The sequence below is a fragment of the Excalfactoria chinensis genome, chromosome 1 (assembly GCF_039878825.1).
Source record: "Excalfactoria chinensis isolate bCotChi1 chromosome 1, bCotChi1.hap2, whole genome shotgun sequence".
In the NCBI taxonomy this organism is placed as follows: domain Eukaryota; kingdom Metazoa; phylum Chordata; class Aves; order Galliformes; family Phasianidae; genus Excalfactoria; species Excalfactoria chinensis.
In genome coordinates, this window is record NC_092825.1 from 177408047 (window position 1) to 177425909 (window position 17863).

Genomic DNA, 17863 nt, shown 5'->3' on the forward strand with positions numbered 1-17863 from the left:
CTATCAGAGAAGATCAGCAGGGGAAATCAAGCATAAATTAGAAGGAAGTGTGAGATGGTAACACTCCTAGACTGACAGAAGGCAGCAGAAGGAAGAAAGAAAGCACGAAGAAAAAGAATGCATCTGTAAGAAGAACATGAAAGGAATGAAAAAAAATGATAATAATATAAAAAATCTGTAGAGAAAGAAAGAAAATTCACTATAACACAGACAGAAATCGTAAGTAGAAGCAAAGAAGCAAAGTGCTGCAATTCACACAAATTTACAAGCTTGGAAATCAATGAGAGAATCAATTTGGATGGACTTGGTTACTTGCTCCAGGGAATACATCAGATCTCATTCTGTACAACAGATTATAAATTGCAGGCTTGATGTAAGAGTAAAGCATTATTAAATTAATACTTGAAACCAATAAGGAGCAACAAATCAGAGGGAGTAAAACTTCAACACTTAATGAAATTTCTTCTGTCATGAAAATGCAATTAAAGAATAGCAAACCACCGAGACACTTTTTCTCCTTATCATTTTTTTGGGGGGTTCATATTCATTTTACTTGTTCATGATGTGAAAACAGCTAAGGGTTTTGCAACTCCTACATTTGCAATGATATTTTGTTTTGATTAGTTTTACTCTTAACAAAAGGGTGAAAAAGAAATTGACTATCCCTATCATTCTCCTATGGATTGTGAATCCATAGCAATTATAGATTTAATTTAGGAGATTAAAAATTGCACTGATAAATGAAGGGGAAGAGCCTTCTGAAAACAAGTAATTCTTATAATAACTTACTGAAAGAAAATCCATTTTCAATTTGCTTATTTTGTGCTGTTGGCTACATTAAGGAATGAAGTCGGTTTTAGTATTCATCTCACACTCACATCTCTGCTTTTCTCTTTATTTTGAACTGTCTATGAAATTAAAGTGTTGAAAAGATTTGGTGATTTTGGATCACCTAGAAAAAATTAAGTGCACTGGCTACTTTCAAATATCAGACCCAAGATATTTTTTCAATTATCTATAATCAGTAATGTATCCCAAATCAGCAGAGTAATACGGCTTCCAGTTTTACTGGAATTTTCTGTTTTGTTTTTCTGTTTGTTTGTTTATTTATTTATTTATTTTTAACTTCTATTGACATCATGCATCCATTCATGCATGTGCTGGGCTGGTGTCACATCATAGAAAGCCCAGCAGGATACTTATTTATCTTGCTGCTATCATTAGGGCAACACCCAGCCTCCAGTTAAGGCCACCCTCTGTGCAAGCCACTATGCAAACAGTGACAAGAAGAGACAGGACATGAGGAAACAGTCCCAAGTTGTGCCGGGGGAGGTATAGAATAGATGTCAGGAGGAACTTTTTCTCAGAGAGGGAGGTCAGGCAGTGGAAGAGGCTGCCCTGGGCAGTGGTGGAGTTGCCATTCCAGGAGGTGTTTCAGATATGTAGGCATGGCATTAAGGGACACAGATTAGTCATTGGTCTTGGTAGATCAAGTTGATGGTTGGAGTTGGAAATCTCTATGTTTTCTCCAACCTAAATGATTCTATGATTCTATGATAATGCAACACAAAGCGTTCACACTATTTACCAGTAGTAAACAGCAGGAAATAAGTTGTAGAGAGAAATCACTTCAGTTGGTCAAGATCATGCATTAGTCACTGGGGAAAATATGGCATATCAGGATCAAAGTATCATGGTGCCTGGCTTCACGCTATGAGCATGGAGCTGTGCCAGCTTATAGTCAGTTAGTTAATCAAGCCATTTCTTTTGCAATACAATACTTCAAGTTTTCTTCTCATGTTTCAAAAAATTCCTGCTATCCATCACTGTCACGTTGAGCATCAGGGTCCAGAAAGGTAACTTTGCCTTCTTATGCTCAGACAGCATTTTGTTCACATTAAGTGTCTTCATATTCATTAAAATGTGTAAATGCTGACATTTCCTCTCATTTTACAAATTGTTGGTGTACAAACAACTAAAATTTCAGCATGGAATGAGATGTTCACTAGAATATCTCACAGTATTTGCTTACTATATTTACCTGCTCTTCTTGAAAAACTATTTTATCTGCTTGACTGTGGTTTCTTTGTCATTTCTTGTTGATTGAATATTGGCATTAGCTATAGAAGCAGTACTTTATCCTAAGTTTAATAATGAATACATTTTTTCATGCTTTTATTTTCCAAACCTCCAGTCTAACTTGTCACAAACTTTGAAGTATATTTAATACAAGGGAACCTACTGGGAGCCAGGCTTCAACCTGACTGATGCATGCATGAGTGCACTGGCTTATATATGGGCTATTTTATTTGCTTTGTGGGAACCCCTCTGGACTTTAATAGTCTTTCATTTTGTCCTTTGTAGAGAAATTAAAGCCTGCACACCAGGCAGTGTTTTATGCTTACAGCTCACAAGACACAATTGGTATGAAGGAATAATTTCTTACTTGAGAAGTAAAACTGGCCCATATTTTTACCCCAGTGCATGACATTTACCTCAGAGGCACAGAAGCATGTCTCCTGGATTTGAGGAATTACACTGAATTCAAGAGCAACAATGTTGGACAAGTAATACGCTCTGTAGCTTTGAAAGGAAGATGGGTATTCCAATACACTTATTTATTTACACTTTGTTTCACATGATCATTTCTCTCTCTTCCCTGATACAGGAGGTGTATTATTTACATGATAATAATCAAAATAAATCTGGAAATCTGCATCTCTATTCCACCTGCTACTTCCCAGCACAGGCATAAACTAAAAAGGCTGCTTTCCATTCTTCTTTTAAAGACTATAAATGATGACTGCTTCACCTTTTCAGTTTGCAAATGAAGCTAGGTGAGATGGAAATGGTGATAGGCAACCTCACCAGACTGCTGGGAGACAGGAGGCATTCAAAGGTTAAGAGAATACCTAAAAATAGCCTCCAAGGTGTGTATGAAATACAGAATCCATTGGAAGCAAGAATCCAGAATCACTTTGTATGAGATACTTTTGAAACAGAAATCTACCTGTAATATTCTCCCTGTTCAGAAGAAAAATTAGTCATCATTCAAATGCTGTTTACTTAAATACTAATATTTATAGATGAGCTATTCAAAACACCCTTGATGTAAGAAATTGAAATCCCAGTTTCTAAGCATCTCAGCCAAAGAGATGACTGTTATCATGTGAAATACAATTTAGTCTGGATGTCAGCTGTAGGAAGAATTGTTATCATAACCTACTGATGAATCCTTGTGAGATTGTTAAGTAGGATTTCCAGGTAACAGCTTTTAGTTTTCATCCAACCTTTTTCCTATTTTGAATATTCACAGTTAAAACTGATCATTATAATTTGAAAACCTCTCAGATTAACAATATTTTCAAATCCAAACATTAGAGTCTTCTTGTCTGTAACCCACACAGATTAGGAATATTACTAATGAGTTTGCACTGACAGTGACATCCAGCACCTGTGAAGTTCATGCTTTTGTACACAGCACAGATCTGTTGACCTCATGTATGGCTATTAAATTCTGAAGAATAAATTGCTTGAAAATAGAGAAAAAATAAGTTTTGTTTGTTTGTTTGTTTGTTTGCTCTTGTTTTTTGCAAAACATGAAGTCTACAAAAGCAGGCCCTAAAAATGCTTTTTCTTATATACTAACCCAGTACCTAAATGAAAAACCTATTGAAGTTTTCAAAACATCTGTGCTAGCCTGCTCAATTACCATATAATCAACAAGGTGGAAAGGAATAAATGCCGCTGAATGTGATTCCACCTGCACTGCTTTGTCCCTCCAATATTTCATTTCTCCTTCAGAGAATGCACTAATTGTATTACTGCAGTGACTACACAGTTGGTCAGACAGAGCCAGCATGCTGGCCTGAAGTCTCTGTGTGTGATAGGGAAGCCTTGCAGATAAAGTAGCCATTTATGAAATGCAACTCAAAAGCAATACAATCAGTCACCTAAATACAGGACTCTACAGATGGAAGCTGGGTTCCTAAAAGAGAAAAATAACTTTGTTTCGACATCAAATTGAATTGAATTAACCATAAACATATTTAGCAGTAAGGACTTCACAAAAACATTAGGCTAAACTGAGCTTTATTATAATGAACTATTTAGAGCTGAGCTGATTGCTTCTATTTGCTCAGTGGTGTAACAGGCTAACAGTCCCACTTTCCTACATGAAATGAAATATGACTCAGCCTAACTTGATTAGTAATAATTACAAGCCAGATACACTTCTACCTCCTGAATAGCAGGAGACCTGTAATATCAATTGCAGATTCCCACTGCTGTAATGATTCATACACAATAGATGCAAGCTGTCTGCATGGCCAGTGCAGATTTATCTAAAAATTCATGCAGACAAACTGATTATCAAATTTCAATGGGAATTTAAGTCTGCAGGGTGCCTCCTTATTATGGTGTCCAATAGACCAGGCCAGAGACATCATAACAGAAATTCTTTAAGGAATATCAATTCAGTCAGTTCTTCTTCCTTTCTTTTTAAAATCTATTTATTTATTTATTCCTAACATCAATCTCATCAAGAATTGGTTTGAGGAAAGGGAAGGGGAATGTTTAGAGAGCGAAGGGTAAAAACAAAACCTAATGTGAAGATGTTTAAGCACTGAGACAGGTTACCCAAAGCTTGTGAATTCACAGATGGATATCATAGAGTCATTTGAACTGAAAGGGACTCTTATAGCTCATCTAGTTCAGCTCTTTTGTGACCAACACAGACATCCAAAACTAATCAGGTGCTCAGAGCCTTGTCCAGCCTGACCTGGAGTGTCTCCAAGATGGGCATCCAGAACCTCTCCGGGCATTTGGTGACAACAACAGCCTTGTTAGACAAGGCTTCAAGAATTGGGAACTAACTTGGAAATTAGTACTGCTTTGCACAAGAAGGCTGTCTGATCAGGACTTCATTTATAAAATTACCTTTTGGAGAAAAGCCCTTAATCCATATGGGTCTTTCCTATAACAACTTTATTAATTAGTCTTGTTTTCAGTGGAAAAATAATACAGCAATCATAATACATTTTATATATATATAAATATATAACCAGATTTTGTTTGTTTGTTTCTGTTGCTTAAGATTTTGTGTTGAGACTTGTAGCAAAAACACGTTGGGATCCACTGAGGAGTGGATTGCTTCCTTTATCTACTGTTTTCTCACTGCAGAGCACTTAAGTTGTAACACAAAACAAATTACAAGCAAGATGATGCCTTTCCTGTGAGGAAACTTTGGGTTCCCACTTTTATTGTGATGGAGAAATGCTTTGAAATGAAAATGCTAGCAGTAGCCCATGGCAAGTTATTGCCCCTGCCTACAAAAGACTTCAGACAGTTCCACTTTTCTATGGGAACAGAGAAATAAATGTAATATTTTCTGGAAATTACACCAGTAAGAGCAACCAAAATCTAAATAATTCAGTGTTAAATACCAGCCTTTCTAAAAACATAAATATGCAAATATATTAACTGTAGTTATGAATTATTTATATTTTACCCAATTATTTCTGTTAAAATGAAGTCAGATAAGTATGCAGAGTTATGCCTCTACAACTAACATATTAATACACACAGACATACACTAGCAAGGGATTACTGTTTTCTATCAGTATTCTTCAACCTTAGACTACAACACTGCCTTTCCAAAATGAATTCATGCAAATAGTGAAAAAAACAGGAAGACTTCATGGGGAATTCCCATGATTAGTACTAACCATCTTACAGCTAATACTCATGAATACTGACACCAGTCAAGTGAGGTGAAACAAAGAGATTGAGATATATGGCAGATATTCTTGACAGATACCTCCATGAAAACTAAACATTTCAATATCAATATCTAAAAAGGATCCTTATTTATTTGAAAGCATTTACTTCTGCATATCACTGACTTAAATATTGTGGCAAGCAGCCACACAAGCAGTGAAATGCTGTGTGTATGCGAGGAGCTCAGTGTCTGGCACAGTGATGTCTGAATGCTCTACAGGAAGCTTCAACAGAGAATCATCTTACCCTTCCACAGAAATGGTCCGCTGCAAGCTCACTGTGGGGGGACGTGTTGCGGTGCTGTGCTGGGAATGACTGTATGGCCAAGGGAGAATAAAGAAAAGCTTTTGTTAGCAAAATACATGTTTCTTTTGCTCTTATTTTCTCTAACAGTTTAGCTAACACCAGAACAGAAAACAAACAGACAATCAGATTCTTTTACACATATCTATGGTATTTTGAGCCTTTTTTTTTTTTTTTTTTTTTAAAGACCTGGCTGATCTCCTTTAATATCAGGTTTCACTCCTCATCAAGAAATTACAAGGAAGAAATTAATTACCTCTTGTCTTTTTAATTCATTTTTTTGAAAAGATTAATACATGCACACAATTCAGGGACTTAAAATAACTTAGAAGGTAATTGTTCTGCAGAATATATTAACCATAAACACATGTTAATTTGAGAGCAGAAGGTAAAACAGTAAAACATGAAGTTATAAGTCTAATTCTTAGTGTTTCTCAACCAGATTGCTTGGTGAAAAAGGACATACACCACTTGTAATTGCACTGTAGTTTAACATCGAATTTAACCAGTTTCAATCAATATTCACTATTTCCATCAGATCTTAAGTAGCTTAAGTTTTACCTAACCTAAAACCTATAACCTAAGACATGATATAATGAATAATAATAAAAAAAAAAAAAAAGAAAGTGTTGGAAAATGCAAGATCTGTGAAATAAGAAATTCTTTTGATTGACAGTCCTGATGACTAATGGCTGCTTTCCTATGCTGTGTTTGGAATCTCAAAGATAGCTTCTACAAGCCTAATGAATTACACAGAAAATATTAACTTCAGTATTGTGCTGTTGCAAATAACATTAATATTTATGAAAATATAAATGGATAAAAACAAATCAGATAGCTGCAACAAATTGTATTTCTTAGCCAAGACAGCGTGTTTTATAACAAACAAAAGAGCCTCCCCCAAAAAAAGAAAGCAAGAAAAAAAATATAAAGCAGAAGTGTTTGGTTGTATTCTATTATTAGTTTAAATGGCTACCTCACATAGAGAGGCTAAATATTAATAATTAAAATTACAGATAAAAAAAAACAAAAACAAACTTTCCTAGTTTTATATAATTGATTCCACTAACTGCAGGTTTTGTTTTGCTTAAAAGCTTTGTATACCACACAAGGTGCTCAAAGGAAGCAGATCTTATTTTCAGTAAGAGCAAAGTCATTCAGAATCAACAAATAATGAAGCAATTTTACATCCTTCTTACCCTGTAACACAACCACAATTGTCTCTGTTGCAGAAAAGATCAGATTTTTCTCATAGATTTGTGACAAGTGGTGTCATGCAGCAGGACAAACAAATGATCTGCTACCTGCTTATTCTTTCATTTGAGGCCCTTGTGCTCATGTTTTGTGCCAGTAAACTGCTGTTCTCAGCCTTGTTCTGAGTATTTCAGAAGGTTTGTGGGAAAGTATATTCCCCTTATAAGAAGAACTACAGAGTTTTATCAGCTTATCTACTTATCTACTTCTGTCTGCTACAAAGCACAGTATATATGGGAGTATCAGGAGTCTGACATCACAGTTTGAATAGAATTGTTGAGTCAGAAAACACTGTAGAATAATATGTTAGGAATGATAGTTAAAATCTCACATTACGTTAGCATCTTGCCTATGCTTAAGAAGTGCATTAAATTGCTTTCTTTACACATTCATATAAGTTTTAAAATTAGGATGACTTATCTTCTGTCCATCTTTTACTACAGAGCTAAAGGGGAACACATATCCTTATGTTCCTCTGTAAAGGCTCCCCAGCTAAATGACCAAGGAAGTGAACAGCCTCCCCTTCATCTTTTTCCCATACATGTTAGACAGAAGTAGCACAGCAGAGACATAACATCTCCATCTTTCCCTGTGCATTTGACTTTCAGAAATGGTACTCCCTTATGTTGCAGCAAGAGCTATGGCTGTTAAAGAAAGAATCCCACTGATTGGAGGGATGATGATGTGGATAGTCATAGAATCATTACTGTTGGAAAAGATCACTAAGATCATCTTATCCAACCACTGTCCCATCACCATCATGTCCAATAAACCATTTCACTCAGTGCCACATCCACACATTTCTTGAAACCTCCATGGATGGCAACTCCACCACTTCCCCAGGAAGCCTCCTTTAATTGTTCGACCAGGCAAAGTTGAGCATCTATCTGCTCACAGGTGGTAGCCCCCTAAGTCACACCGCATGCGTCTAAAGGAAAGATGGCAAAACCAAGCCTGACCTACATAGCCAGTGTCAAAACCGCAGTGGATAATTTAAGAAAGGAGCTCCAATACTTGCAACAGGTGCTACATATTTTGTTGGAAGTGAAAGTCCATTAACAAGGTATGGCAAGGTAGCATCTCAAGGCTTCCTGCAAGAACGTGAGTGAATAGTTCAGAAGTATTCGAATATAACACAACATTTATCTGAACTGACCCTCTCACTCTTAGGTAACATTCTTCTATTCTACAGGGCAGTAATGTCATAGGAAAGTGATGCTAAGCTAAGTGTTAATAAAGGGATTTTCCTTAGTACAGCTGTGCTGTTGTGAGTATAGCTGAAATATTTACATCTAGCCACATCAAGGTGAACTGTCTTGACCTGTGAAAACTTCTCCTCCTAAAAAAGACTTTGCTACCAGTGGATATACTTGTGAAACTCTGACCAGCTTCAAAATTATCAAAATTATGAGAGCATTAAAGGCAGAATTTTCAGCTGCAAAGTACTAAAAGCAAATAATTGTTCTTTTATATAGTTAATAATCCATAGTCTTAAAAATGTATGGAATAGTAAAACTGTGTGATATAACTGTGCTTGGATGTTGCAAATAAAATAATGGTTTTTATTCACTAAAATAATTTGAGAAATGGTGAATTATTGCTGCTACAGTCAATGAGTCAGACTAAAAAAAGGGGCCAACCAAATTGCTGTGATTGTTTCACAGTCCCCACTTGAACAGCAGTACTGAATTTGACTGATGAATACAGCTACATTTGAGGATTACTACTTAACCTAGTCTACTTAGTGCAAAACCTGTAGGTTACAACCTATCTGTCAAATCACTATTTCCAATCATTTTATATAATGGACCAACAAAAAATAAGATTTTTTGTCAATACACTGTTCAAAATGGCCTTTACAGAACTGACAGAAACTCCCACTCCCAGTCTTTCTAAATGATCTGCTGTTTGACATGGTTCAATCTTATCTGATGTGGAAGGAATTACTTTTCTAAATGTAGGAATACCCAGAGCTAAAGTCAGTATGGTCTATGCTTTCATCAAGTTATTCTCGGATTTCTATATTCACATACTTCTCCATCTATAATTGTGAATTATTCTTGCTTAAAACATATGATCACTACTTAGATGTGTTACTAAAAATCATAATTACAAATTTTCTAAGGAAAATAGTTGCAAACAACCTTTCCAGAATTTCCTCCTTTTGTTGCATCCATTGTAAACCACTTCCAGAGCCCTGCTTTGCCAATTCATCCCTTTCAGAATATTGGATATGTAAGAGCTCAGTAGCAGGGCAAGGTACCCAGAACTCACTCATCACTCTCCTAAGCCACTTCAGAATTTGGGCTGTGCCACCATGCCTGTTTGGGGCACACAGCTGTTATGACTGGGGCAAGTGAAGCATGGAGTGAAAAGAAAATAACTAGATGGACAGTAATATTATTTTCTATTATTTCAAATATTATTTCACTAAGGTAATTCCACAACAAGTATAAATCAAAGCTGCAATTCAGTGTTCTGTTGGAATGATTATGTAGCTCTGCAGATCTGCATGAGGAACCTCATACCTCACCCCTTCCAAGCAGAAGGCTTAGCTATTAGCAATATTCCACTCATTAGCAATCACTTTCCAATCCTAGGTATTTGTGAAAAAATCAAATCAAATCCCAGTCTCTTTTGATGAAAATACATCTTAACTGGTGATATGAAAACTTATTTTTATGTGTCATTTATAAAATGTGATGCTTAGCACAAATTTACGCCAAGGGATGTTCATGAATACAATGAGACCTACAAATTAAAAACACATATTCCCAATATTTGACACAAATAGCTATGTAGCATAGACAAAAATAATAGTTTTATGTAATTCTTTACTGAATGACTTAAAAGATGAAGTTCCTGATAGCTTCTGCTAGACTGGTAGAATGAGAAGAAAGGTTTCCATCAAGTGCTCAGTACACTTTTACGTGTGCCAAAGATCATGTACCATATATTTTATAGCACAAAACAGAACTTCTAATGAGTTACAGCCAACAGCATTTCTATGATAAATGCCTAGACACAGACATTTTCACATACAAGTGAACTGAGGCATGAAGGTAAATAGCATATTTTTCCACTCACAGATCTACACTGTCAGAGTTTGACATTTAGGCTTATAAAGTGTTCTATTTTATTTTCTGAAATGATACAGAATGATGTTCAGTAACATAAGTAATAATATTTCGATATATCACTCAGTACTCTATCCATAGAAGATGGGGTTTCCCTGAAGAAATGAATCTCACAGACTCATCCCTGAAAAATACCACTTTGAATTTAATTCCATTTAATTGTAGTTCTTTGAGACAATGAATATATAATACTCTTGTAAGAAAATTCCTATGAGGGAGGAAACAAAGAATGAGATTCTAAACAACAATAAGGTACAAAATAGGGAGGGTAGGAATTAATCTTTCTGCTTTCAATGTATTTAGTCATATTTTTGATGTTTTTTTTTTTGTTGTTGTTGTTGTTGTTGCAGATTCATTTTTTTGGCACAGTCTGCCATTTCATGTCTTTCTAAAGACTAAAACCAGAGCAACTTAGTGTCAACATAATTTTGAAATGTTTATTATGAGAATAGCAATATAAATAAGGATAGAAGTAGCCAGTCTCCTTAGTTCTGATTCTATTCGAGCCCAAGGAAGCCTTAATTACATTTCTGCTCTGTGGGTGGTGTTGAAAATGGAGGCATCCTCATACATGCTTCTTTTCTTTTTCTTTTCTCTGGTACTCAGTGATATGATTTAGCAGAGGGTTGTTCGAGTTAGGGTATTACGGTTAGGCGGTTGGACTTGATGATCTTCAAGGTCTTTTCAAACCTGGGTAATTCTATGATTCTATGATTCTTTCTAGGGACCCCTGGAACAACTGCTTTCCATTCACAATGTGACACTTTCACATTACACAACAACATTCACACACAATACACAACATTCCAGTGAAACACCCACCTGGAGTGAAAGAATCACATCAGGGAAACATTCATTGTACTTTAAACTTCTATAATGCAATTTGGCAACAAAAAGGACAGACCAATACTAAGATATCAGTCCACATGTCACCAAAATCAGAGGGAATCCCAAAGCCGGCTTACGCATTGAAAGTGGAAGAAAGAATGCTGGTACAGTCTGGAATGTTTCCTGATATCTATTACTCATATAAAGACACGTTGTCTTTTCACACAGAATACTAGAAAACCCACTTTAACAGGTTTTATGATGCGCTGTCAGCATGTCTAGGACTACACGTAGCAGTGCAGTTGTTTACAGTTTGTAAACCTTTGCTTTGATGGTTGTAAGTTTAAAAAGGCAACATCCTTTAATTCCATTAATGCAGAATCTTAATTCAACTCTGTGAAGTTAAACCAACTTTTCTTAGTTGCCGACAGCTAAACTTTTAACTTAAATGAGGTTTTGCTTTCCTCTGGGATTAATTAGAAGACCACAGAATGCTTTTTCTCTCTTTTTTTTTTTTTTTTTCCTTTTTTTTTTTTCCCCCTTTTTATTTTTCTGTTATTGATTTTATCTCAGTCTCCAATCAAGGTAGATAGGAAGCCTCAGAGAAAAGGATATTCAACCCTGCAACTTTCAGATCATCCTTAGGCAATATAGCCACACATGAGCTAAAACACTTTTCATATACAGGCGCATGCAGAAAGGATTTGGGGAGTGACTCAGCAGCCATAACTCCTGTTCAAAAAAAGTTTCTCTTCAGACATTATACAAATAGTATTGCTGGGCTAAATACTTACGCAACAGAATAAAGCAAAAAAAAAAAACCCAAAAAACAAACAAAAAAACCCCACAAAACAAACAGCAAAAGATTAGGCAGTCACTGCCTACAAATATGTTGAATAAGGAGCATGCTACATTTTCTCTATTCATTGCAGCGAAGTTGGGCTTGATGACCTTCAAAGGTCTCTTTCAACTCAATTTTGTGATTCTATGATCTATGTTCAGGTCCTCTGGAGTGATTTCTCTTGCAGAATGAAGTCAACGTGATTGCTGACCTCGTCCTTCTTCCTTCCTCACACAGTAACCAAAGAAAAGTGGTAAGCCACATTTAACAACTTAAAGTATCTGAGTTATTGCAGCACTCAGCATCACACACAAATAAGGAAGAATGCAAGGTGAAACTGTGACTCAGAGAACACTTCAGAACTGCAGCAGCTTCTGGAACGAAGCTAATTATACAGCTTTTTTTTTTTTTTACAGTGCGTCTAAGTCAGCACCTGCCTTCAAAGTGGTGAAACATCCACTGACTTCAAATCTGCTTCCTAGTGGCTGAGGTAATTGCAGAAGATAATGATAAGCTTTAAAATATGGAAAATATGCTTATCTGAGAAGGGATTGCTATTTTTCAGTGAACATAATGTTTAAAACAGCTGAAGAAATCTGGGATGATTTGCAGGGGACTGAAAGATTCAGGAGTGCTATTTAAAAGAGTGGAGAGGTTATACTGCTGGTGAAGTTTCATATATAGTGAAATATTTATACAAAGGATAAATACAAACTTCCACAGGGCTATGAAGGAGACAGCACAGTGCAAACTAAGCATCCTGACAGAAGACTGTACAAAAAACATACAGCGACAAACCGACATAGAATTAAGCAGAACAGATGTTTTAAGCTGTGAGACTTGGCTGAATGATTCAGCATGGTACTTTGTTCTTCTTTCTTTTGCAGACTTCGCTGCTGAGTATCCATGACTCATATGTGATACATTTTTAATTTTGCTTAAATTTACCCTTTTCATACAAACCAGAGGAGAGCCACTAAAATGAAGAAAGGTTGAGGGAACTGGGCTTGTTTAGCTTGGAGAAGAGGGGGATAGATTATTTTAGATTTTCTGATAGTCATAGGACATGGGGGAATGGCTTTAAACTAAAAGAGATATAGGTTAGATGTTAGGAAGAAATTCTGTGCTCAGAAAGTGGTGAGGTCCTGGCACTGCTGCCCAGAGAAGCCGTGGGTGCCCCATCCCTGGAAGTGCCCAAGGCCAGGTTGGATGGACCCTGCACAGCCTGAGCTGGTGGGGGGTAACCTTGTCCATGACCAGGGAGTAAGAACTCGATGATCTTTAAGGTCCCTTCCAACCTAAGCTATTCTGTGACACTATGATTAGACTCTCAGTTTTCTTAATTGTTGTTATTATTATTATTATTATTTATTGTTATTGTTTTTACTGTTACTGTGATGGATGTGAAGAATTATTAAGATCCATCTGTGAGCTGAAATACACCTTGATGAAATTAGTTTCATAATTATACCAGTGAAGGACTGAGGTTTGCATCCGAAAAGGTTTGTAGCAAGTGAAATATGTACACAGGAAAAAAAAGGGGGGAAATGGAAGAGCACAGAAAATCTCATCTTCCTGCTTGCTTAAGCAGCATCAGTTAGAAGTGGCCCATAAACATAATAACTGAGTTTGGCTCTAATTACAGCTGAGAAAGATGATGCAGTGCTGCTTTCATGAATTTAAATAGGGAATATATCTTTAGGAATGACTGAAAGCTTCCTGATGTGCTCAGTATGGGCTCCCAATTACCTGTACTCTTTGATATCCTGATACCAGTGCCTTGCTGATGCTAGTTTACAATTCCTTGTGAGGAAAGTGGCTGTCATCCTTTTTGCCACCCTCCTCCCCAGCCTTTTATATGATGCTTTTGCAATCCAACATCAGTTCCTTTTTGCCTTGCTGCTGCACTTGAATGCTCTACCTCTTTTAGTTGGCTATCACTTCTAGTTCTCTTCCAGCATTAGTGATCTCCAAGCATTAACACTCCTGTGAATTGCACAGGGCTTCAGATAATTGCTGATTGTTTGATTTCTGTATGACACAACTGCAAGCAATGTTGCTAAGAAGGAATCAGTTTCAAGAAAGGAAAATACTCTTCCATGCATAAAAATATCTTAATCACTCAGATTCTCTGCAATATTATAGAAAGAAAGATTCACTTTAGAATAAGACTTGTATTGAGAATGTCTGGAGATGCTAAATAATCAGAATAATTAGAATGATGTAATAATTCATGGGTAGAGAGACAGAGCTTGTGGCATTACATAACTGGATGGAGTCTTTCAGCTTCTTGCTCATTTTTCACTCATCATTATCAGCCCTGTTCAATTTCATGACAGCATTTTTACTATTAAAAATGTAGAGCAATAATTTATGCAGCCATATAAATATATATGATGCAGTTCTTTGATTTTGATGCATTAGAACAGAAAATGTACATTTTCCAGTAGAAACAAAGATTCCCTGACTTTCTGCCCTTCTGCTGGCCTGCTCTCCTTCTCACTGCACACAGCTGGTGTAAATGCATTTGCCCTCAGCACCAAGAGATGCAGGCAATGGGCCAGTGCCACCACAGCTGAGCCTCTGCTGCAGGGTGTGTGGTCAGTGGGTACCCAGGGAGCATGGAGTGCAGTCTCCATCAGTATCTATTCTGTGACAATATCAGTACACAGCGCTCAGTGCCTCAGAAAACCATTGTCGATATATTTGTAAAGTTGTATATTGCTTCCATAATAAAATACATTTACTGCGCACAAAGCTTATTAGGTTTCTGTGCCACTAATGACCTAAGGGTCTGCACCAAAATCCTTATCCAGTTTAAAGAAACAAATGTCAAAAGGCATTAGCAAGGGTTTGAAAAACTGGTTTTAAGAAACTTTTCATGAAAAAAACTTAGAAATAGGGCAAAATTCCCAAACTTCACATTGAAAGAGCTCATCTGACTTACAGGATCATATTGATGCTCACAGCTAGTAAAAAATAATCCCAGAATTTTTAAATTAACTGAATTATGTTGGTCACAATTTAGTTTTACAGGAGATAAATGGGAAGACAAGAAAACAAATGGTTAATCACTCAGACAACCGAAAAATCTGGAAAGATCTCATGTTTCTAGGCACTTTTCTGCAATAGCCCATAGATGTTTCTAAGCTACAAATACCTTTAATACAAATTTTGAGAACTTCTTTCCCTTCAAGAATTAGATACCTAATTCCAACTCAGGCTCCAAAAAAGGGAAGTATTAGATGATTTCAACACAACTACGCTGGAGCAATCTTCACAAAATGAACAAATTATATCTTAACAGTTATACTGACTTTTTTTCAACACTGTTATTAAAGCTTAGTAAGCTCAGCTTATCTTTCTCTTCTCAAGGGAGGTCTGACTTTCTTTGTACAGAAGATGGCATTTCAAATATATGTTGTAGGACATTTATACTGCATCGACTTCTTTTTAAAGAGTAGGCAATAATAGATAAATAACCCTAATGATAGAGTTTGAGTAACTGCAACCCATTAAATTAATTTGCAAAGTTTCTATCCATCTCCATTCAAAGTAAAATAAGTGAAAGATTCTTTTCATGGCAGAGTCATTGCACTGAATTTTTCTCATTCAAGGGAAAGCATATGGGTGATGACAATTAATTAGTCATTTAAAATGGCGATGAAAAACTGCCTGACACCAAATCATAGTATACCATTAACAAACGTTTTTGTATCCCATAGGATTCCATATCATTATATTTGCACAAGAGGATCATTTCCTAAAAAATGTGAATTTTAATTTTGTTTTTGTGTAAGACCAAATTTATTTTCTTTGTGATTACTAATTTCTATGTGTGCACTGCAACTAATTACACTAATTGTTCAGGTCAAACAGCCGGAAAACGAGTGCAGGAAGTGTTCCTGAGGCTAGGAAGGCCCTTCAGAAGGATTTGGACAGGCTGGTTTGCTGGGCTGAGGTAAATGGGATTAAATTCAACAAGACCAAGTACCAGGTTCTACATTTTGGCCAAAACAATGCTACAAGCTTGGGGCAGAATGGCTGGAAGACTATGCAGAGGAAAAGGACCTGGGGGTGTTGGTCAATGATTGGCTGAACATGAGCCAGCATTGTGCCCAGGTGGCCAAGAAGGACAATGGCATCCTGGCTTGTAACAGCAATAGTGCAGCCAGCAGGAGCAGGGAGGCGATCATCCCTCTGTACTCAGCTTCGGTGAGGCTGCACCTCAAGTGCTGTGTTCCGTTTTGGGCCCCTCTCTTCAAGGAAAACATTGAGGCCCTGCAGCATATCCTGAGAAGGGCAATGAAGGTAGTGAGGGGAATAGAACAGAAGTCCTAAGGGGAGTGGCTGAGGGAAATGGGATTATTTAGCCTGGAGAAGAGAAGGCTTGGGGTAGAACTTACCACTCTCTGCAAATATTTGAAAGGAGATTATGGTGAGGTGGCAGCTGACCTCTTCTCCCAGGTAACAGCAATGGGATGAAACGGATTGGCCTGAAGGTGAGCCAGGGTGGGTTCAGGTTGGACATTAAGAAAAACTTCTTCAAATAGTGATCAGGGGCTGGAATGGGCTGCCCAGGGAAATGGTTGAGTCACTGTCCCTCAGGGTGTTCAGGAAATGTTTAGATGTACTGAGGGACATGGTTTAGTGAGCAACAATGGTAGTAGGTGGATGGTTGGATGATCTTGGAGGTTTCTTCCAACATTAATTACTCTATCAATGTATGATTCTCTAAGCTTCTGTACAAGTTATTCATTAAAACAAAAAGAATTATAAGAGAAAGAACATTAAATCATGATTACATTTGAAAATCAGAAGAGCACACTTTATTTTGCAATTACCTCTGACACAGTGTTTACTGCACCTGTGTGATACCTTCAGATAATGTTATCCCTAGTTTGTGGATATACATTATCTCTATGCAAACTGGGAATGTGGGTTGGATATCTGATTTTATTAGCAGACCAGAGGTGAGGATGCAGTTCTACATAAGATGCTGTTTAATCTCATTTTCTGTCATTGCAATCAGCCCAGCATGCATGCTTGCATGTGCAGTTATTCCAAACAAGAATAGTGGAAAGGCCACAGAAATAAGTAAAAAGAAAAACTAAAGCAGAAGTAATGCAATGCACATAAGTGACATCTCAACAGAATACATATATATAAAAACATCCACAAACAAACAAACAAACAAAAAACAACAAAAAACCAACACAAGACAATGAATGGTAACTTGAAAATGCAGAAATTTATAGAATATATCTTAAAATGAAAGATAAATTCAACTGCTTAAACTGTTCTGCTCCTAATCTACATTAACTATGATTCATCCATTTTCTGGATTTGATAAAAGTTAGAGGTACTCAGCACTTCACTGGAAACAGCATTTTGCACTGTAAGGTCTGAGAATGAATTATACACCAGAATCAGATAAAAAAATATCTAAAAAAACTACTTTTTTTTCTTCCTTCTGGGGTTCCTTACAGTGGGAGCATCAGACATAAGCATCTCCCATAGTACAACACAACAGTACAATTTTTTTCAAACCCAACAGTCATTAATTTTGCCTATTTTTGACTATGGGACATAGATTGTATTATATGGGCAATGGAATAGATATTTTTATATTCTATTAGCCTAATCCTTATGTCCCTATATTAACCAATAAGGCATTATTTATTTAAACATGCCCATTAAAACCAATCTTTAAAGAGATATT

The 17863-nt window shown here is 36.5% G+C and overlaps 1 protein-coding gene across 31 annotated transcripts in view; it reads right to left on the reverse strand.

Annotated features, from left to right (window-relative positions):
- DLG2 (discs large MAGUK scaffold protein 2) overlaps positions 1 to 17863 on the reverse strand; it is a 981657-nt gene that overhangs the window by 222527 nt on the left and 741267 nt on the right. For all 31 annotated transcript variants that reach the window (XM_072326879.1, XM_072326883.1, XM_072326882.1 and 28 more), the window contains one exon: positions 6025 to 6093. In XM_072326879.1, coding sequence (XP_072182980.1) covers positions 6025 to 6093 — 69 coding nt within the window. The remainder of the gene's footprint in view (positions 1 to 6024; positions 6094 to 17863) is intronic.